The sequence below is a fragment of the Hyperoodon ampullatus genome, assembly GCF_949752795.1.
Source record: "Hyperoodon ampullatus genome assembly, chromosome: 19".
NCBI lineage: Eukaryota > Metazoa > Chordata > Mammalia > Artiodactyla > Ziphiidae > Hyperoodon > Hyperoodon ampullatus.
Window position 1 is genome coordinate 879,725 of NC_136932.1, and position 22,751 is coordinate 902,475.

Consider the following 22,751-nt stretch of genomic DNA (forward strand, 5'->3'; position numbering starts at 1 on the left):
ACTTATCAGGATGGCCAAGATGGCCATCATAAACACGACCTCATGATCCAGTGCCTCCTGGCTGGCATGCAGGCTGCTGCTCATAAGGTAGTCAATTTTGAAAAACTAAAGAGATAATCCAAGAACCTAATGAAAATCCAGCTATCTTTCTCTATCACCTTACAGCAGCCTTAACTTTCTACACCCAGCTGGATCCCGACACCCTGGCAGGGGCAGCGGTCCTAGCCACCCATTTTATCACCCAGTCAGCCCCAGACATCCGAAAGAAATTAAAACGGGCAGAAGATGGCCCTCAAACCCCTATTCGAGATCTGGTAAAGATGGCCTTTAAAGTCTACACTGGCCGTGAGGATTTGGCAGGATCCAGCTGACAGGCTCGGATGCACCAGAAGGTGGCCCTTCAAACCCAACCTCTTGTAGCCGCCCTAAGGCTGGCCATCTCCCATGGATCACAGCATCCATGGGGTCCGCAAAAGGCAACCCCGCCGGGGGCCTGCTTCAAATGCGGAAAAGGCCACTGGGCTTGCCAATGTCCCCATCCCCGACCTCCTTCTAAGCCCTGTCCCAGCTGCGGGTTAACGGGCCGCTGGAAGAGTGACTGCCTTACGACTGGCCCTCCCTCAGCGTCTCCACGTGGGGGGCGGGGCGACCCAACGGCATTACCACTTGAACTGCTGGGATTGGCTGATGACTGACGGCGCCCGGACTCGAAGACGCCCATCACCCTCGCCGAGCCCAGGGTAACGCTACAGGTAGCGGGTAAGTCCATCTCATTTCTGGTGGACACGGGGCCTACCTATACGGTCCTGCCTACTTATTCCGGGCCAGTTTCTCCTTCCCAGATCTCGGTCATGGGTATTGATGGCAAACCATCCTTCCCACTCCAGACCGGTCCACTCCCATGTCATATCGAAGGACTCCCTTTTACTCATTCCTTCTTACTGATACCATCCTGCCCAGTTCCCTTGCTAGGCCGAGATGTCCTTTTCCACTTAGGGGCCTCCCTCCAGCTGGATAGACTTGACCCTAAGGTCCCCTCCTCCCAACTCCTGCTTCCTCTTCTCGGCCTGTCTCTAGAACCCTCCCCCTCCTATCCCCCTCTTCCAGTCACACGGAACCCAATCAATCCCCATGTCTAGGATGCTTCTATGCCCATAATAGCAACACACCATTCCCCCGTCCTCATCCGCCTAAAGGACCTCTCCAAATTTCCATCAAGGCCCCAATTTCCCATCTCTGAGACTCACCTTAGGGGCCTACAACCTATTATCGCCAGACTCCTAAACCAGGGACTCCTTAACCCCACTGACTCCCTGAAACACCCCCATCCTGCCTGTCCGCAAGGCCTCTGGGGATTATCGCTTAGTCCAGGACCTCCTCCTAATCAATGAAGCCATAATCCCTCTCCACCCAGTAGTACCAAACCCATACACCTTGCTCTCCCATATCACGCCATCCACAACCCACTTTACGGTTCTGGATCTCAAAGATGCCTTTTTCACTATCCCCCTACATCCCGACTCGTATTTCCTCTTCACCTTTACCTGGACGGATCCGGATACTCATACTTCCAGTCAGCTCACCTGGACAGTTCTTCCCCAGGGCTTCCGCGAGAGTCCTCACCTCTTCGGTCAGGCGCTGGCACGGGACCTCACTTCCTGCTCCGGTACCCCCAGCACACTCCTTCAATATGTAGATGACCTCCTCCTTTGTAGCCCATCTCTCAGCCTCTCAAGACAACATACTGCAGATCTCCTCAATTACCTTGGCTCTCGCGGTTATCGGGTCTCCCCAGCCAAGGCTCAGTTATCTGTATCTTCTGGAACCTACCTGGGGCTCCACCTTACCCCCACCATCAAAGGTCTAACAGCCGATCGCACCCGGATTATCCGTGAACTCCAGCCTCCGGAAACAGCGGAACAAATTCTTTTTTGGGCCTTATAGGATTTTTCCGACACTGGATCCCTAACTTTGCTCTCCTCGCTAAACCCTTATATCTAGCCGCTAAAGAAACCCCTCAAGGACCCCTCACCTCTCCTTCCGCCGTTCGACAGGCCTTTGTCACCCTCCGTAACGCTCTGATATCTTTTCCTCCCCTTTCTCTGCCCAACCCAAACCGACCTTTTCACCTTTTTGTGGATGAACGGGCCGGAATAGCCACTGGACTCCTTGCCCAGCCTGTAGAGCCTTCCTACCGCCCCGTGGCTTACCTCTCCAAACAGCTAGACCCAACCATTCGGGGATGGCAACCATGCCTTCAGGCCCTAGCAGCAGCAGCCGAACTGACCAAACAAACACTACAGATACTCAACCACACAGGAACAGGTAACATCTCCGACTTTCTATGTGCCTCGCTTGGCTGTCCACCCTTGGCTGCTGTCCCACTCAACCAGCCCTTCAATTCTACTTCCTACACATCCCAAAACCCACCTTTTTCCCCGTTAAAAGTCCCCATATTCCTTGATTCAAAAAAATCTCAGTATCTGTTACGGCAGCCGCCCAAATCTACCTGATACTGGGTTTCTTTGCAACACATCCCTCACGGTAAACACATCAATTGAAGCACCACCAGGCATGTTTTTGTGGTGCAATGGTTCCCTCACAAAAGAGATCAATTCTTCCTCCCCCTTCCCATGTATCCCCGTTAGTCTTGTCCCACAACTCACACTGTATAGCCAAGACGAATTTTCCGCGCTAATCACGTCGCCCTTTACCCGACAAAAAAGAGCTATCTTCCTTCCTCTGGTCGCAGGCATCTCTCTCGCCTCCTCCCTGGTCGCTGCAGGCCTCGGGGGGGCGGGGGGGAGCTCTAATACATAGTGTCTCAACATCCCGCGACTTAGAACATAAACTCCAGCTAGCCATTGAAGGCTCCGCCGCCTCCATCTCCTCTCTCCAGTGCCCAATCACCTCCATAGCCCGAGTCGCTCTCCAGAATCGACGAGCCCTGGATCTCTTGACGGCCGACAAAGGAGGTACCTGCCTCTTCCTACAGGAGGAATGCTGCTGTAAACACCCTCCATCGCTTAAGAGAAGAACTCCAACGCAAACACCAACAGTCCGCCTCCCCAATTCCTGATTGGTGGCGATCCACCCTCTATACCTGGCTAACACCAATCTGAGGCCCCTTAATTCTCATCTGTATCTTGCTCATGTTTGCCCCGTTTTCTTAGGTTCCTTCGCTGGCGCATGGAGGAAGTCTCTCGGGTGGCCACAAACCAAATGTTCCTTGGTCCTTACACCTTGCTTCCTACAGAACCCCCCACTGGTCTCCCCTAAGCCTCGGACCTCTGGTCGCCCGACTCCCCTTTTGACACCCCCATTCAGCATGAAGTAGCCAGAGATCAGAACACCGCCCCATTACACCAAAGATGTCGGGATGTAAGGCCAACTGGCCCGAGGCAGGGGAACGCAATCAGATTCACAGGTTGCATCAGACCGAAACTCTCCGGACCACCCAGTTCCGGAAACTGACCTGGAGACATTCCGGACCACCCAGTTCCAGGAAGTGACCTGGGGGCTTTCCATCCGGCCCAGCCTTCCCGTCTTTCGAGGGACGGGACTAGCGGTCCCAAGACTGATGTAACCGGCACCAGATAGTGCCACGACACCCGAAGAGACCACCAGATAAGGAATTCCCTGCGCCCTCCCAGATTCACCACACCCCTTTCCCTTCTTCCCCTATAAAATCTTGCCCAGCGCTCGCCCGGGGGCGACTTCTCTGGCCCCTTTCTCTCGGACCAGTGAACCTCTCCCGGGAGCGCCCCCTAATAAAGCTCACTTGAAGCTTTCCTCTGTTTTGTGATGCCGTTTGTTAAGATCCGACCTTACACTTACACATCAAGGATGGCTCTGAGCTGAGTTTCTGCAAAACAAGACTATCCCATGCAAAGAACAACTCAGTAGAGCTTTGTATCCCATCAGCTACAGAAGAGAATGGCTGCAGGCTACTGAAAGCCAGCAGCACTTACAACTTAACTCCCATGGCCTCTGCAGTGGTACGTCTGAGTTTTCTGTTTCTGCCCCTGTACCAAACAGCTCTGGTGTAATTCCTCGTTCCTTCCTCCACCCACCCCCACCAACCACTGTCCCCTTACCTGCGGTCTGCAGCCCTCCCCTCCGCGCTCGGATGCCGCTGGGGTGCCAGGGACCCACGGGACAGGTCATTCCCAGCCGCCGGGCGCTGGCTCCCTAGACCCCCGCCAGTTCGCGTGGCGCCGACGGCGAGGAGCCCCGAGGACGCCCCGCGCCAGGTGCACTCTGGCCGGGACGCCCACCTCCAGGACACTCTCTTCCGGGAGAGGCGCGCAGACCGCCGCCGCGCTCAGGTGACCCGCAGCCAATGCCGAGCAAGACCCGCCCCGTTAGGCGCAGCACGATCTCGGCGCTCCAGGCACGGGCGCCGGGGGGCGGGCGTCTCCTCTCCTGAGAGGCAGCTAGCGATGCGCCGGGACGCGGGCCCCTGCGGCGCGGAGACCGCTCCAGGCTGGACTCACCGACACCAACGCCGCCAGGAGGAGCGCTTGGCGGGACTCAGCAAACAACCCAATGTTTTAAATGGAAAAAGGACTCCAAAAGACCCTTCTCCAGATAAGACATACAAATGGTCAGCAAGCACATGAAGAGATGTTAATCGTCATTAGTCGTGATGAAATGCAAGTTAACACCACAACGCCGACCCCTCCACACACTAGAAGGCCTACAATCAAGAAAGCTAAAAATAACAAATGTTGGCAAAAATTTAGAGAAACTGATACAGAATTTTCCATAGGGAAAATGAATAACTTCCGGAGGTGGATGCTGAGAATATTTGTACAACAACGTGAATGTAGTTAATGCCATAGAACTGTATGCTCAAAATGATTTAAATGATAAATGTTATGTGGGGGGTTTAACATAATTTAGCCCCTGCTTTATACCAGACCCCAGAGTTGAAGCTTCTCATCCATTTTCTCACTTTTACTTAACCTCCTAGGATCTTCACACTCCCATTTAACAGACGAAGCTGAGCCTGACAGATTAAACTAAGTGACTTGCCCAAGGCTCACTTGGCCAAGTCTACACTGTTCAATGTTGCTGTATTTACTGAGCACCTACTAGAGCACCTACTGAGCAATACCTCCAGCACCTGCCAGACACATTGTGGGAAGACCAGGATGAACGGGGGCTGAAAGCAGATGACAAAACATGAGTAGATCCTGGGGCCCTGCTCTCAAACACTGAAGTTTCTTGGAGTGGAGGGGATGGCCTTTGTCACACTTGTGGGGCCTTTTATTCCACCCCACCGCACCTCCACAGAGGAGGGAAGCAGCTGGCCTGATACTGAATATTAGCTCAGCTGGGGGGAGTCCTGGGGCTTTGAAGAAGGCATCTACTGCCCCACTCCCCACATTGCCCCCTAGAGTCCAGTATGTGGGCACAAGCATCCCTGTGGCGGGGCAGGAGGCACGTCTCATGGCACCCCTCTCCTCCCGCCCTGCAGTAATGACACTGTACCCATACACCCGCCAGAAGGACAATGAACTCTCCTTCTCTGAGGGCACCATTATCTGCATCACCCGCCACTACTCCGATGGCTGCTGTGAGGGCATCGGCTCAGAGGGGTCTGGATTCTTTTCCGGGAACTATGTGCAGCCCAGCTGCTGACAGCCTGGGATCTCTGGGATGCTGACCCAAGCACCGCCTTGAGTGAGCCTCTTGAGTCCCACACCAAAGCCTGCTCCAGTCAAGATTGGACCAGCCCGGCACGCCTCCTGGGCTGTGAGCTGTGTCTGTTCCTTCCCCCCATTGCAGTGGGATGGCGTCCTGGTAAAGACAGAGGACGTACCCAGAGGCCTGCTGGAGACAGGAAAAAACTGGAAACCAAGCAGTTTGGTGACCTTACCCACAGGGGACCCTTACGCCATGCAAGACAGGGTCTCCAGCTGCAAGTGCCAACTTTGAATAAACTTCTGATGACTTCCTGATGATTGCCCTGCAGGGCTACCGGGCCGAGGGACTGAAAGGCAACCCACTTGTAAGGCTCCCGCTCATTGAGCCTCCTCTGCCTGCCCTAAGCAGCAGTATCTCCCATCTCCTCGGTGCTCACTGAGCCCTCCACACTAGACCCCTGTGCCCCTCTGCGAAGGTGGGCCGCACCCTGCTCTTTTGCCTGTTGCCTGCTTTGTTATGTATTCAGTCTTGGTTCCCCAGGCTGGGCACTCCTCCAAGAGTGGGGACCAGCTCCCTCACTTAGGTGGGGCTCTCTCAGAGCAGAGCTCACCTCGCCCTCATCCCCCAGACGGCAGCGTGAGACACCTCGCTCACCTCCGCCCCTTCACCTCCTTCACAGCCCTGAAACTCCAAAAGAAGGAGGTGGGCCTTGGGTTTCCACTGGCTCTGCTTTAAAGCACCATGGCTTTCTCTTCCATACGGGAGGAGGGGGGCTCAAAAGGGCCCAGTCAGTGGGGCGACTTTGGTTAAGTCCCTGCTTTCTTGCTGCATAGACGAGGCTGGGGTGAAAGGAGACATTTTCGGGCTCTGTGAGGTCCCTGGCTGGCCAGACCCGAGCCCCGGGACAGTGTGCTACCTCTTTCCACCAACAGGAGGTGACTGTTCCCTCTAGCTTTTTATCCTGTGGGGATGCTAACAGGGTGGGGGGGCGGGGGTCAAGGAGTGTAGTGTAGAGTCACAGTAGGTAAAGCAAGATCTAGGCCTGGGACCGTCGGCAAGGAGCGCCACCTCTCTCTGCGAGGAGTCCGGTGCGGGGAGGTGGGGGGGAACATTTCGGGGCCTGGGTCCTCTGGACAGAAAACTGGAGGAGGGAGGCCACGCAGCCCAAGGCAACAGTTAACCGCAACGCGGCGGGACATGTTCCTTCTCTACCCTGACAGGGAACCCCGTCCTCCCAACTGAGAGGACAACGTTTGTGGAAACACTGCTGCCTGCTCAGATATGCGTGCCACGCTGCTGCGGCCAGACTCCAGAATTCGCTTGCAGTGGGACTGGGGGAGGCAGCTGAGCTCGGTTAACTGCACAGATGGGGACAGCTCCCAACTCCCTCCTCCAGTCCCCAAATGGACCAACCTGGGATTCCGGGAAATCCCGGAGGGATATACCAAAATGAAAGGGAAAGGGAGTAATAAAACTAGCTTTCTCTTTCCCGACCCCCACCGCCCCACCCCCTCCCCGCCCAGGTGGCCCCTGCAGGCCACGTCCTCAGCACCTGATGCAGGTGTAGGCGCACTTCGGTGGAGGTTTCCCAGGGCACCACCCTGGCGCGGAAGGAGCTGCGCTCGGTCTTCTGCGCCTCCTGCATAAGGCTGTGCATGGGGTAGTGGCTGCACGGGAAGGCCATGTCGCCGCCTGCCAGCAGCCCCATGAGGCAGAAGTCGTTGTCGCCGTCGCTCACGTAGAAAAGGTGCTCGAAGGGCACGCCGTCATCGGCCTGCTCGCGCAGATAGTCGCTGAGCACCTTGTGCTGGCACATCTTGGCGGGGCAGCGAGCACAGCTGTGCACATGGAAGGGCCACAGCGCCAGCAGCCCCAAAGGGTCGGGCCCCGACGGGTTGCTGAAGATGCGGCAGAACAGGCCGTGGTGGCCGGTGGCACTCAGCGCACTCTCCACGCCAAAGGTGTTGGCGTCTGAGATGAGAATAACCTCAAAGCCGGCGCCCTGCTTGGCCACAAACTGCAGCAGCTCACCCGTGCCGGGCGACAGGGGAATGGCCTCGTAGATGGCGCGCAAGTCCCGTGGCCGCACGCCCTGCTCGCCCAGGTACTGGAAGACGCGCTGCATGTACTCGTTGTAGAAGCCCTCGCGGTAGGTGGCACGCAGGCTCTCAAGCAGCCGCTGGCCCGCCGCGGCACGCGCACGACGGAGTCGTCGCTGTTTTCATCCACGATAGTCTCGTCCAAGTCGAAGGTCAGGAGGAAGCGCGGCGCGCCGGGTGCAGCCATCCCGCTGTCCTCTACCAGCTTTGTCCTGAGCGACCAGATCCTTTTGTGGTCACCAAAGAGTCCCTCAGAGGAAAGGGGGACAGGACCTCTGACCTTCTCCTGCAGGGTGGGGAGCGGCGGCTGCGGAGGTCTGTCCCGGCTGAGTCTGGAGTGTCAAGTGGCGAGAGGGCCTAGCTGAGGTATTTGGGCGCAGGATGGAGCAAGGGGTGCTCACGGGAATTGGAGGGGACGCTGCGTCTTATCCATCCAGGGATTTCTGGGCTCCGGCTCTGAGTCCCTCCAGTCCAGAGGGTCCGTGAATGCTGTGCATCTGGGCCGTTCCCTCCACTTGCCCCCCATCCCCATGTTATGTATTTTTAACCACAATTAAAAAAATGAATGAAGCACTGATAATCCATGTTACAACATGGATAAACATTGAAAACATTCTAAGTCAAAGAAGTCATACTGAAAAGGCCACTCATATCACAACCATCTTGTGTGCTTTAAATCCATAGCAGTTTTGAAAATGAGGGGATGGGACTTCCCTGGTGGTCCAGTGGTTAAGACTCTGAGCTCCCAATGTAAGGGGCACAGGTTCAATCCTTGGTCAGGGAACTAAAATCCCGCGTGCACAGTATGGCCAAAAAATAAAATAAACGTCATTGGCCTGGTTTGGGTCATAGCATCGTCCTTGAACCCATCAGAGCACCCATAGGGTGGAACATGGGATTGGCTAAATGTGGATCATATGCCCATCTTCAAGGTGGGTGGAACGTAGCATCAGCCCTCTGGAACTGTTTGGACTGGAAACAGGTAAGAAGTTCCCAAAGGAAAGCTGAGGTTCTGGACTTTGGCATTAGAACAGATGCTGGATTGGGGAAAGCGGCAGATTCCACATCACTGACGGCCCACTGCACAGCTGTGGGATCTGAAGGCCAAGGAGGGAAGGGGCTGATTTAGGGTCAGGGGCTGCAGCCACCCATCCAGTGCTCTTGCTGTCTGTCCACAACAGCAAGAACCTCTTCCTCTTGCAAAAGGCACAGCCCTCCTTGATGTCTCTGGTGGCGGGAGCCCAGGAGTCACACCTGCCCCCTGGCCACGTGACTCACCCATCCCCCAAGAACAATACTGCTCATTTATCCAGTCTCCTCCCTCCTTTACAAAGAGCAGAGACTAAATGCTATGGTGGTTAGGAAATTCTTGCTCAATGAAGCAGTGGGAGGCTCAATGATTATGCCGTATCATGGAATCCATCATTGGCAGCTTTCAGAGACCACATGGGTGCACATGGCTCTCCAAGACCATGCGGCCTCAGTGTCAAACTGTCCATTGGGTGGCCCAGTTGCTCCCGTATCTCTGACTCTTAATGAGTATGAATATCAAAAGTTTGTTACAGCTGGAAGCCCAAAGGATTGCAAGGCCATCCAAGGCCATTGCAAGGCCAACAACTGCTGTATGGTTGTTGTGTCAGGGACACACTCAAATGTTTAGACGGTTATTACCTCGCTTGGCAGGCTATGGGCCTGTGAGGGGGAGGCCCTTTTCTCAACCACAAGGATGTTAGTAACTGAAACATCCCAAAGGGCTGTCTGTGCTGCCCAGGTAGCTGTTCAATTGCCCAGCAGCAAGGTCAGCTCAGTAATTGGCCACAGAGACTTGACAGGGACCGGACTGGCTTGAGCTGGAGGACCACAGATGACTGCCTGGATGGTCAGAGGTCAAGGGCTGTCCTGAGACTTGATGTCTATTGATGCCCACTCAGATGGGACAAAGGATGCCTGCAGTCCCAGGAGGGCCCCACCAGCCCTCAGGAGGCAGCACCTGGGGGCTGGTAGGTCACTGCACCAAATTCTGTATAAATTCATAACATGACCGTGGAGTGAGCTCAGTCAGGCCTGTGCTGGACCCGGGCTGCCCAGGCCAAGTGGGGCCAGCACTACTCTTTCCAGTTCTGATGGTAGGAGGAAGCCCTGTGGGCTTCTGACGCCCTAACAGCCATTGACTGAGGTTGAGGTGGATTTGAAACAGTCAGTGACCAGAGCAGACGTTTCGTTCTTCTGCTCTCAGGTTCCAGGATGGGGGTAGATAACCAGCGGCCCAGGTGAACCCCACACTCGTGAGTGACCCCGGGCAAGTCCTGTCCATCCTACAGGACTCAGAGGTGTGGGGTTAGGGGGGCCGTGAGCCAGTTGTGCTTAACACTAACCCACTAACCCTAACGCCCAAATCTCTACTGTTCACTCCCTAACCCTAACCTCCTCATCTCTAATCCTAAACCCTAAGGCTCCTAACCCCTAGCCCCTAGATACTCGACCTTGACCTGTAAACTCCTAACCCTTACCCTGACCCTGACTCAGACCATCTAACCTGACCCTCTAACCCTGACCCTCTAGCCTGCATCCTTTAACTCTAATCCCTCAAAACCTGGGCTCACCTGAGTGGCTCCATCCAGAGGTGAAGCAGGACCTGTCTTTGGGCTCCCACTGCCTCTGCCCTCTCCTCCCCCCAGGAACCAGAAAGCCCTGGGTTGTTGGACTCTCCTGACCAGAGGGGCAGCTGCTCCTGGTCTACCTGCGCCCACACCCCCCTCCTCTGGGGCCCTTGGCCTCTGGACTGTCTGACCTTCAGTCCACCTTCAAGAGCCCGGAGACAAATCCAGGTGAGACACCTACTTCATTGGCACAGGTGGGACCTGGTCCCCATCCTCACAGCCCGGCCAGAAAGCTTTGTGCACACTGTCTCATGAGGCTGCCTGTCCCGCCAGCTGGAGGGGTAGGGAGTCAGATGGGGAACCGAAGTGTCCTTGAGGTTGGAGTGTGGGCAGGACAGGGTAGGAGGGGCGAGAGGTGAGGTGTCATCATTCCCAAACCAGGCAGGGAGTGTGTGCTGTGTTTGCATTTCGGACAGGGAAGAGTATGTCAGATGGAGGCTCTGAAGTAGCACACCTTGCAGGACAACCTACTAGGGCAGTTCTTCCCTAAGGCAACGGGTGGCGCAAAACAACGCAAAAAACTGTACATATATCCTTATAATGAATCTGGCAACTGGAAAGGAAACGTCACAGGTCATGGCAACTGAGACACGAGGAGCCCATCCCGCCCGCCCAGCCTTGTGCAGTCTGGAGGTGGAGCCGGGATAGGCTGGACAGGCAGCTCCTGGCTAAGGCCTGGGCCGGAGAGCCCCAGGAGGCATGGCAACCCGCAGACAATTTCCAGAGCCCACGGCAGGCGGGAGACGTTCCCTACAGAACAGCCTCTGGCCCTGTGTGTCCACCCTGCACACAGCACGACCCCGTTGACCCCTGGGCCTCATTCACGGCTGTCTGGCCACCCCTCCCCTCACTCCCTGAGTGCCTGAGCCCCCAGGGCCCCCTTGGCCGAGCCTTCTCTGCACACCTGGCTCTCCTGACTATCCCTGCCTCTCTGAGCACACCGTGTCCTTCCCTGGGGTCTGCGGGTCTGGCTAAGGGTTCCCCCTTGACCCCGGGTAGGCACCCCAGCCAACGCTGATGCTTGCCTTTCCTGAAAGATGGCCCCCTCAGTCTCACCAACTCCAAACTGTGTTGCGTTTACTTCTGGGAAAGAGGGAATGAAGAGGAAGCCCCATTCCGGCCTCACACAAGGTGCGTGCTAACCTTGTGGACCCAAGGGACCACCACAAAGAGGCTGGAAGCCTGGCAGAGGCACAGCCCCTACCGCCACCCCTGTTCCTCGGCCCAGCTTCTTCTACCATCAAACCCCTCAGCCGCCACCAGAGGAAAAATGTGGGCCTAATCCTGTCACTCTGGTTCCAAAACTGTTCTCTTTGTCTATAAAACGAAGTCAAAGCTAGCTGTCTGGCCACCCTTGCAGCCCCTCTGCGATGCGTCCTCCCCGCAAGCCAGGCACCCAGCCCCTTCCCCTTCCCCCACCCTCCTCTAGAGCGAGCTCCGTCCATCCCGCTCCTTCAGTTCAGCTCAGCTGCCACCTCCGCTGACCCACCAGCCAGGGGTAACCTCTCCCTCCGCAGACACACCTGGCCTGCAGCTTCTCTGCCCCGCGCCCGGTAGGGCTGAGCAGAGCTGAGAGCATGTGCCTGCTTCACTGTGGACCCCAGGCCCCAGCACATGGCACAGGCTCAGGGATGTTTACTGGACAGATGGATGACCATGAGGATGAGCAGGCATATCACTCATGGTAGCGGGTAGTGGTCCTCCTTTTGAGTCTCTACACTTCACCACAAAGTGCTGAGGCAACAGCAAAAGGGAGGGTGGGGGAAGGTGGCACCAGAAAGCAACAACTCCATGCCTTCCTCATCCCCCCACAGCACGCATGTGTACACACACATGTGCACGTACATGCCCAAGCATACTGGCATTCACACACCTGTACACACACGCATGCAAAGATGGACTGTAGTCACACACAGGCACACAATCACACGTGCTGCGCATGCAAAAACACGTGCATACACACATGTGCCTGCCTACACATAAACACACTCACATGCACTCGGATGTACACAGACCTGTGCACAGACAGCACACACATGCACATGCTTGCGCACACTCACGTAATACACACACATATACACAAAAGCTCAGGAAATTTCACAAAGTTTGTTTTTGTTTCACCCTCCCCAAGAACAAGGAGACAGCAGATGGTCCCTGGGAAATAAAGATGGTTACGGCCCTGCATCTGTCATAGAGGCTAGTTGAAGGCTCAAGCACGCTCTGCCCTGCCCAGTCGTGGGGTACAGACCCAGCCTGCTCAGCTGCCTCAGCCGAGCCTTCCGCTGCCCCAGCCGCTCGTGGGAGAAGCAAGTCTGAGTGTCACTTGCAGGTCATGTCTGTGCTACTTCTGGACTGGGGGTCTTGTGTTATCTTGCATGGTATCTTGCTGTGGGCTGAGGCTTACATTTTGCTAACTACTCTTCCATAAGCACTTCACCATATTCCTGAATGCCTATGCCCTCCAGAGGCCCCAGTTCTAGAACCCTGGAGTTGGGAAACAGTCAGCCGTCTCTGTGCACAATCACAAAGCTGCAGTCTGACCCAAGTCCACTTCTTCTATGTCTTAATGCTGCTCCACCTGGGGCTGATTGCAGAGGTGCTGGGTCTACAGTCCATGAAGATCTGGGAGACATGATCCCCCTCTCGCAGGCCTGCACGGACTTGCCTTTGCCTGTTAGTCCAAGTCATGCTCTATACAACATCTCTGTTTTTCTCCTCTAAAAAAAATATTCGCAGAAGCAGCAGCATCTCTTTAGACCACAGTCAGGATGACCCTCCTGGAATGAGCCTCAATCCTGCCTCAACTGGACTATCTCCTGCCCTCTGCCTGACAAGGACCAGGCCTTGGATGTGGTCAGTCTCCCTTCCAGTCTGACTGGGCCTTCCTGACCAGAGAACCCAGGAATACCCCCCTGAGCCTGTGGACTCAAGCACGTGCTGTGGGAAAATGTGCTGATGCATAAAAAAAATGATAGGACTCTCCAAGACCATAAAAAATCACACACAACACGAACCATAAATAACCGCCAGGCTTGTTCTACACTGTGTGAAAACTGTCAATTTTTCACTACACTGGAACATACTCAGAGATGCTCTGCGCCTGGAAGAGCCCCAGGGCCCTGGTGCTGCCCAGACTGGAAAGGGTCTCACAAAGCACCTTCTGAATACTCACTGTGGTGGGATGGGGGATCCAGGGAGACTGCATAAGAAGTGGGTACGGGAGCCCAGCCAAGCTCCCAGGCTTCTGGTGCCTGGAGGGTCAGAAAGTTCCAGAGTATTCCCCTTGCTGAACTTGGATTCAGAGTCCCAGGTGCTCTGTGGGCAGCAGGATCCTCCCATGAGGACACTGACCATCTCCTCCAGGCCTCTACCACACAAAGGGTGACCCAACACAGAGCTGTGCCACAGGGACGCGGGAAGGCCAGGGAGCCTGAGGGAGAGGAGGCGGGAAGCGGCAGCACCCCAACTGCATGGTCTTCTCGTCCCCGTGGAGCCCCTGCCCTGGTGCACAGTTCACTCCCGGGCTCACCGTGAGTGACGCACTGAGCAGGCCTTAGTCTTACCGACGGCCAGATCTCCCGGGCCCTCTGCGTCCTGTGTTTTGCTGCAGACAGTACACCCTTAGTAACTGCTCAAGTCACGGATCGAGAGGGTCAATGAACGAATGAGCAAGGGAATGAGTGAGCGATGAAGGAACAGAAAAATGAGCAGATGGTGGATCCGCACTGCAGTGCTGACCCCGAGAACGAAATGTCACAGGTGTGCAAGACTCTCCCACGAAACACAGTCTCCACCACCTCCAGACTCCAAGCCACTCCCTTCAGGACACCCTTGCTCCACACCCTAAACTGTACCCTAGACCTAGCCCGTACCCTAACCCATACCCTAACCTGTACCCTAACCCATACCCTAACCCTAAACCGTAGCCATACCCTAACCCATACCCGAATCCTAAAACTAAGGCATACCAAACACGAACACATACCCTAACCCTAACCCGTACGCTAACACTAAACCATAAGCTAACCCATACCCTAAACCACACCCTAACCCTAACCCTAACCTAACCCTAACCCTGAACCTGACCCTGACCCTAACCACTACACCTAAACCTAACCCTAACCCAACACTAACACTAATCCTAACACTAACCTTAACCCTCACCCGTGACCCTAACCCTAACCCTTACCCTAACCCTAAACCTAACCTTAACGCTACACTAACACTCACCTTTACCATAAACCTTACCCGTTCGCTAACCCTAACCCTAAACACAAAACCCTAACCCCAACCCGACCCTGACCCTGACCCTAACCCATACCCCAACCCTAACCCATGCCCTAAACTTAAACTGTACCCTAACCCTAATCCATACCCTAAGCCTAACCTGTACCCTAACACATAACATAAGCCTAAGGCGTAGCCATACCCTAACCTGTACCGTAACCCGTATGCTAACCCTAAGGCTACCCTCTTACCCTAACCCTCACTGTAACCCTTAAACCCTAACCCCAAAACCCTAGCCTTGACCCTGACACTGACCCTAACCCTAAACCCTAACCCTGAAAGCCTAAAACCCTAAAACCCTAAACCTAACCCTAAACCCTAAACCTTAATCCCTGACCCTAACCCTAAAAATAACCCTACCCCAACCCTAATCCTAACTAACCCTACCCATAACTAACACTAATGCTAACCCTAACACCTAACCCTAACCCTAAACCTCTAACCCAAAACCTCTATCCATAACCCTAACCCTAACCCTAACCTAACAAAAGCACCGATGCTACTCCTATCTCAGGCCCTGACACTGTCCCTATATAAAGATTTGCTGCTGTCAATATCTATATCCTGACACAATCCTAAGCTTATATCCTGACTCATCTCTTACTGAAGTCCTGAAACCCTCCCTAAGTGAACCTTGATGCTGTCCCTAAGTGAGGCCCCGAGGCTGTCCATAACAGACACCCCGATAATATCTTTAACCAACACCCTGATGCTGATCCTACAGAGGCACTTGTGGTGCTACTAAGCCTTTCCCAGACACTGTCCCTAGATAAGGCCCTGACGCTGCTTCTAAATAAGGCCCTGATGCTCTGAGTAACTAAAGCCCTCAAACTATCCCTTGCTCATTTACTGACATAATCCCTAGCCCTTAACCTGACTCGATCCATAGCTAATGTCCTGCCTCTGATCCTACCTGAAGCCCTAATGCTGTCCCTAACTAAGGCCCTGACTAATCCTAACTCAGGCCCTGACACGATACCTAACAAAGGCTCTGATGCTACTCCTAACTAAGGCCCTGACACTCTCCGTAACTAAGGCCCTGAACCTACTCCTAACTCAGGACCTGAACATGTCTTTAACTAAGACCCTAATACTGATCCTACAAAGGCCCTGATGCTGCTCCGAAGTCATGACCTGACAGTGTCCCCAGCTAAGGGCCTGACGCTAGGCCTCACTCGGGCCCTGTCACTCTCCCTAAGTCAGGCTCTCACGCTGTCCCTACCTGAAGCCCTGACATTGGTTCTAAAAATGGCCCTGGTACTCTCAGTAACTAACGTCGTGACACGATCCCTAGATGTTAACCTGACCCTGTCACTAGCTAATGTCCTCCCTCTGATGATAACTAAAGCCCTGATGCTGCGCCTAACTCAGGCCCTGAATTTAGTCCCAAGTCCGTGACACTGTCCTTAATTAAGGCCTAGATGCTTCTCCTAGGTCAGGGCTTGATACTGTTCCTAACTAAGGCCCTAACACTATTCCTAACTCAGGTTCTGACACTGTACGTAACAGAAGGCCTTGGCGCTAGTCCTAAGGCCCTGACACTGCTCCTAACTCAGGCTCTGACGCTAGTCCTAACTAAGGCCCTGACACTGTCCCTAACTAAGGCCCTGACACTACACCTAACTCAGGCCCTGACACTGGCCCTAACTAAAGCACTGACACTACTCCTAACACAGGCCCTCACACGATTCCTTTGAAGGCTCTGATGCTAGTCCTAAGGCCCTGACACTGACCCTAAGGCCCTGCTGCCGTCAATATCTAAAGTCCTGACACTATCCTGACAATATATTCTAACGAATATCTTAATAACGTCCTAGAACTCTCCTGATGTAAGCCTTGACGCTGTCCCTAAGTGAGGCCCTGAGGCTGTCCCTAACACAGGCCCTGAGAATGTCTTTAACAAAGACCCTGATGCTCATCCTACAGAGGCAATTGTGCTGCTCCTAAGCCTGGCCTGACACTTTCCCTAGATAAGGCCCTGACGCTGGTCCTAAATAAGGCCCTGATGCTCTGAATAACTAAGGCCTTCAAACTATCCCTCGCTCATTTCCTAACATTTTCCCTAGCCCATAACCTGACTCGATCTGTAGATAATGTCCTGCCTCTTATCCTAACTGAAGCCCTAATGCTGTCCCTAACTAAGTCACTGACTACTCCTAACTCAGGCCCTGACACTGGCCCTAACTAAAGCCTTCAAACTACTCCTAACTTAGGTCAGACACTGTCCCTAACAAAGACCCTGACACTACACATAACACAGGCCCTGACATGATGCCTAACAAAGGCTCTCATGCTAGTCTTAACTAAGGCCCTGACACTCTCCCTACCTAAGGCCCTGAACCTACTACTAACTCGGGCCCTGATCATGTCTTTAACAAAGACCCTAATGCTCATCCTACAAAGGCCCTAATGCTGCTCCTAAGTCATGCCCTGAGAATGTCCCTAGCTAAGGGCCTGATGCTAGGCCTCACTCAGGCCGTCGCTCTCCTTACGTCAGGCTCTGATGCTGTCCCTACCTGAAGCCCTGACACTGCTTCTAAACAAGGCCCCTGGTACTCTCAGTAACTATGGTATTGACACTATCCCCAGATCATTTCCTGACACTATACCTAGATATTAACCTAACTCTATCTTTAGCTGAAGTCGAGCCTCTTATGCCGACTAAAGCCCTGATGCTGTGCCTAAATCAGGCCGTGAATTTAGCCCCAAGGCCATGACACTGTCCCTAACTAAGGCCTAGATGCTGGTCCAACGTCAGGGCCTGATACTGTCCCTAACAAAGGCCCTAACACTATTCCTAACTCAGGCCCTGACACTGTACCTAACAGAAGGCTCTGATGCTACTCCTAACCAAGGCCCTGACACTGTCCCAAACTAAGGCCTAGATGCTGGTCCAAAGTCAGGACCTGATACTGTCCCTATCTAAGGACCTAGCACTATGGCTAACTCAGTCCCTGACACTACCTAACAGAAGGCCCTGACCCCAGTCCTAATTAAGACCCTGACACTGTCCCTAACAAAGGCTCTGATGCTAGTCCTAACGAAGGCAATGACAATGTCCCTAAGTAAGGCCTGAGATTACTAATAACTCAGGCCATGACACGTTACCTAAAAAAGGCTGTGATGCTGTTCCTAACTAAGGCACTGACACTGTCCCTAACTAAGGCCCTGACACTACTCCTAACTCAGGCCCTCAAACGATTCCTAACAAAGGCTCTGATGCTAGTCCTAACTAAGGCCCTGACACTGTTCCTAACAAAGGCTCTGATGCTAGTCCTAACTAAGGCAATGACAATGTCCCTAAGTAAGGCCTGAGATTACTAATAACTCAGGCCATGACACGTTACCTAAAAAAGGCTGTGATGCTGTTCCTAACTAAGGCACTGACACTGTCCCTAACTAAGGCCCTGACACCACTCCTAACTCAGGCCCTCAAACGATTCCTAACAAAGGCTCTGATGCTAGTCCTAACTAAGGCCCTGACACTGTTCCTAACAAAGGCACTGATGCCACTCCTAACTCAGGCCCTAACACTGTCCCCAATGAAGGGCCTTGTGCGACTCCTAATTCAGGCCCTAACATGATACCTAACAAAGGCTCTGATGCTAATCGTACCTAAGGCTCTGACACTGTCCTTAACTAAGGCCTGGACACTACCACTAACTCAGGCCCTGATACTGTCTCTACCTAAGGCCCTGACACTACACCTACCTCAGGCCATGACAGTGTCCCTAACTAAGGCCCTGACACTACTACTAACTCTGCCCTGACATTATAACTAACAAAGGCTCTGACGCTAGTTCTAACCAAGGCCCTGTCACTGTCCGAAACAAAGGCGCTGACACGGTACCTAACGAAGGCTCTGATGCTAATCCTAACTAAGGCCCTGACACTGACCCTAACTAAGCCCTTGACACTACTCCTAAATAAGGCCCTGATGCTACACCTAACTCAGGCCCTGACACTGTCCTTAACGAAGGCCTTGACACTACTAATGACTCAGGCCCTGACACTGTCCCTCACCGAGGCCCTGACAATACTACTAACTCAGGCCCTGACACGATACCTAACGAAGGCACTGATGGTAACCCTAACTTAGGCCTTGACACTATTCCTAACTAAGGCCCTGATGCTACACTTAACTCAGGCCCTGGCACTGTCCCTAAATAAGGCCCTGATACTACACCTAAAACAGGCCCTGACACTGTTCCTAACAGAGGCACTGATGCTAGTCCTAAATCAGGCCCTGACACTGTCCCTAATAAAGGCCCTGCTGCTGTCAATATCACAAGTCCTGACACTATCCTAAGCTTATATCCTGACCAATCTCTTACTAAGTTCCTGAAACTGTCCCTAAGTGAGGCCTTGATACTGTCCCTAAGAGAGGCCCTGAGGCTGTCCCTAACAGAGGTCCTGAGAATGTCTTTAACAAAGACCCTGATGCTGATCTTACAGAACTACTGGTGCTACTCCTAAGCCTTGCGTGGACACTGTCCCTAAATAAGGCCCTGAAGCAGGTCCTAAATAAGGTCCTGATGATCTGAATAACTAAGGCCTTCAAACTATCCCTTGCTCATTTCCTGACGTCATGCCTAGACTGTAACCTGACTCAGTCCGTAGCTAATGTCCTGCCTCTTATCCTACCTGAAGTCCTAATGCTGTCCCCAACTAAGGCCCTGACTACTGCTAAATCAGGCCCTGACACTGGCCCTAACTAAAACCTTCACACTACTCCTATCTCAGGTCCTGACACTGTCCCTAACTAAGGCCCTGACACTACTCATAACTCAGGCCCTGAGACGATACCTAACAAAGGCTCTGATGCTAGTCTTAACTAAGGCCCTGACACTCTCCCTACCTAAGGCCCTGAACGTACTCCTAACTCAGGCCCTGATCATGTCTTTAACTAAGACCCTACTGCTCATCCTACAAAGGCCCCATTGCTGCTCCTAAGTCATGCCCTGAGAGTGTCCCTAGCTAAGGGCCTGATGCTAGGCCTCACTCAGGCCCTGTCGCTCTCCCTAAGACAGGCTCCCAGGCGATCCCTACCTGAACCCCTGACACTGATTCTAAACAAGGACCTGATACTCTCAGTAACTGTGGTATTCACACTATCCCCAGGTCATTTCCTGACACTATACCTATACCTTAACGTAACCCTGTCTTTAGCTAAAGTCGAGCCTCTTATGCCAACTAAAGGCCTGATGCTGTGCATAACTCAGGCCCTGACTTAGTCCCAAGGCCTTGACACTGTCCCTAACTAAGGCCTAGATGCTGGTCGAACATCAGGGCCTGATACTGTCCCTAACAAAGGCCCTAACACTAATCCTAACGCAGGCCCTGACACTGTACCTAACAGAAGGTCCTGACGTTAGTCCTAACTAAGACCCTGACACTGTCCCTAACAAAGGCTCAGATGCTAGTCCTAACCAAGGCCCTCACACTGTCCCTAACTAAGACCCTGACAGTACTCCTAACTTAGGCCCTGACCCGATACCTAACAAGGCTTACTTATTAAGTAATAATTAGCCTACCTGAAGCCCTAACTCTGTCCCTACCTAAGGACCTGAATAGTCCTAACTAAGGCCCTGACACTGTCCTCACCAAGGCCTTCACCGTACTCCTAACTCAGCCCCTGACACTGTACCTAACTAAGGCCCTGACAGTACTCCTAACTTAGGCCCTGACACGATACCTAACAAAGGTTCTGACGCTATTCCTAACTAAGGCGCTGAAACAGGACCTAACTAAAGCCTTTGACTTAGTAGGAGTGTCAAGGCTTTAGTCAGGGACAGTGTTGGGCCTTAGTTCGGACTAGCATCACAGCCTTTGTTAGGTATCATGTCAAGGCCTGACTTAGGAGTAGTGTCAGGGCCTTAGTTGGGGACAGTGTCAGGTCCTTAGTTAGGACTAGCAACAGAGCCTTTGTTAGTAATCGTGTGAGGGCCTGAGTTAGGAGCAATGTCAAGGCCTTAGATAGGGACAGTGTGTGTCAGGGCCTTGGTTAGGACTATCATCAGAGTCTTTGTTAGGTATCATGTCAGGGCCTGAGTTAAGAGTAGTATCAGAGCCTTAGTTAGGAACAATGTCATGGCCTGAGTTAGGAGTAGTATCAGGGCGTTATTTAGGGACACTGTCAGGGCCTGAGTTAGCAGTAGTGTCAAGGACTTTGTTAGGGATTGTGTCAGGGCCTCAGTTAGGAATAGTGTCAGGGCCCTAGGTAGGGACAGTATGAGGCCCTGACTTAGGATGAGCATCTAGGCCTTAGTTAGGGACAGTGTCACGGCCTTGGGACTAAAGTCAGGGCCTCAGTTAGGCACAGCATCAGGGCTTTACTTGGCATAAGAAGCTCAACTCTAGCTAAAGAAACGGTTAGGTTAAGGTCTAGGTATAGTATCAGGAAATAACCTAGGGATAGTGTCAAACTTTAGTTACTGAGAGTATCAGGGCCTTGTTCAGAATGAGTGTCAGGGCTTCAGGTAGGGACAGCATCAGAGCCTGACAGAGAGACGGTCAGAGCATGACTGAGGCCTAGCGTCAGGCCCTTAGCTAGGGACACTGTCAGGGCATGACTCAGGAGCATCAGGGCCTCTGTAGAATCAGCATTACGGTCTTAAGACATGATCAGAGCCTGAGTTAGGGAGAGCGTCAGGGCCTCAGTTAGGGACAGTATCACGGCCTGAGTTAGTAGTAGTGTCAAGGCCTTAGTTAAGGACACTGTCAGGGCAAGGCTTAGGAGGAGCATAAGGGCCTCTGTAGGATCAGGGGCTGGGGCTGGGGCTGGGGTTGGGGCTAAGGCTAGGGCTATGGCCTTAGTTAGGAATACTGTCAAGGCCTTAGATATGGTCACTGTCAGGACCTTAGTTAGGGTTACCATCAGAGCCTTCATTAGCTATAAAGTCAGGGCCTAAGAAGTAGTGTCAAGCCTTAGTGAGGGACAGTGTCAGGGCCTTGCTTAGGACGAGCGTCAGAGCCTTTGTTATATATAATTGGACGGCCAGAGTTAGGAAGAGAGTACCGACCTTTCTTAGGGACAATATCAGTGCCTAAGTTAGGGACAGTATCACGGCCTGAGTCAGTAGAGTGTCAAGGCCTTAGTTAAGGACAGTGTCAGGGCAAGACCTAGGAGGACCATAAGGGCCTCTGTAGGATCAAGAGCTGGGGCTGGGCCAGGGGTTGGGGTTCGGCCTGGGGCTATGGCTGGGGCTACGGCTATGGCTAGAGCTAGGGCCTTAGTTAGGAGTACTGTCAAGGCCTTAGTTAGGCTTAGCATCAGAGCCTTCTTTAGGTATACTGTCAGGGCCTGATTTAGTAGTCGTTTCAGGGTCATAGTGAGGGACAGTGTCAGGGCCTTGGTTAGAACGAGCGTCAGAGCCTTTGTTATGTATAACGGCAGTGCCAGAATTAGGAGGAGAGTCAGGCCATTAATTAGGGACACTGTCAGGGCCTTCCTTGGGGACAGTATCACGGCCTGCGTTAGTAGTAGCGTCAAGGCCTTAGTTAACGACAGTGTCAGGGCAAGGCCTACGAGGAGCATAAGGGCCTTGGTAGGATCAGCATCAGGCGCTAGGGCTGGGGCTGGGGCTGGGGCTAGGGCTAGAGCTAGGGCTTTAGTAAGGAATACTGTGAAGGCCGTAGTTAGGGTCACTGTCAGGGGCTAAGCTGGGGTTTGCAACAGAACCTTCGTTAGGTATAATGTCAGGGCCTGAGTTAGAAGTGGTGTCAGGGCCTTAGTGACGGACAGTGTCAGGGCCTTGGTTAGGATGAGCGTCACAGCCTTTGTTATGTATAATGGCAGGGCCAGAGTTAGGAGGAGAGTCAGGCAATTAGTCAGGGACACTGTCAGGGACTTAGCTAGGGACAGTATCACGGCCTCAGTTAGTAGCAGTGTCAAGGCCTTAGTTAAGGACAGTGTCAGGGCAAGCACTAGCAGGAGCATAAAGGCCTCTGTAGGAGCTGGGGCAGGAGCTGGGACTGGGGCTGGGGCTGGGCCTGGGGTTAGGGCTAGGGCTAGGGCCTTACTTACGAATAGTCTCAAGGCCTTACTTAGGGT

At 53.4% G+C, this 22,751-nt stretch overlaps 1 protein-coding gene across 1 annotated transcript in view; it reads right to left on the reverse strand.

Annotated features, from left to right (window-relative positions):
- The window catches only part of LOC307067463 (phosphoethanolamine/phosphocholine phosphatase-like), a gene marked incomplete at both ends in the record, with an annotated part of 232,896 nt that extends 224,619 nt beyond the window's left edge, over positions 1-8,277 (reverse strand). The window contains 3 exon segments of the mRNA XM_079724906.1: positions 7,802-7,849; positions 7,852-8,083; positions 8,153-8,277. Of these exon segments, the coding sequence (XP_079581032.1) occupies positions 7,802-7,849; positions 7,852-8,083; positions 8,153-8,277 (405 nt within the window).
- Between the last annotated feature and the right edge of the window lie 14,474 nt (positions 8,278-22,751).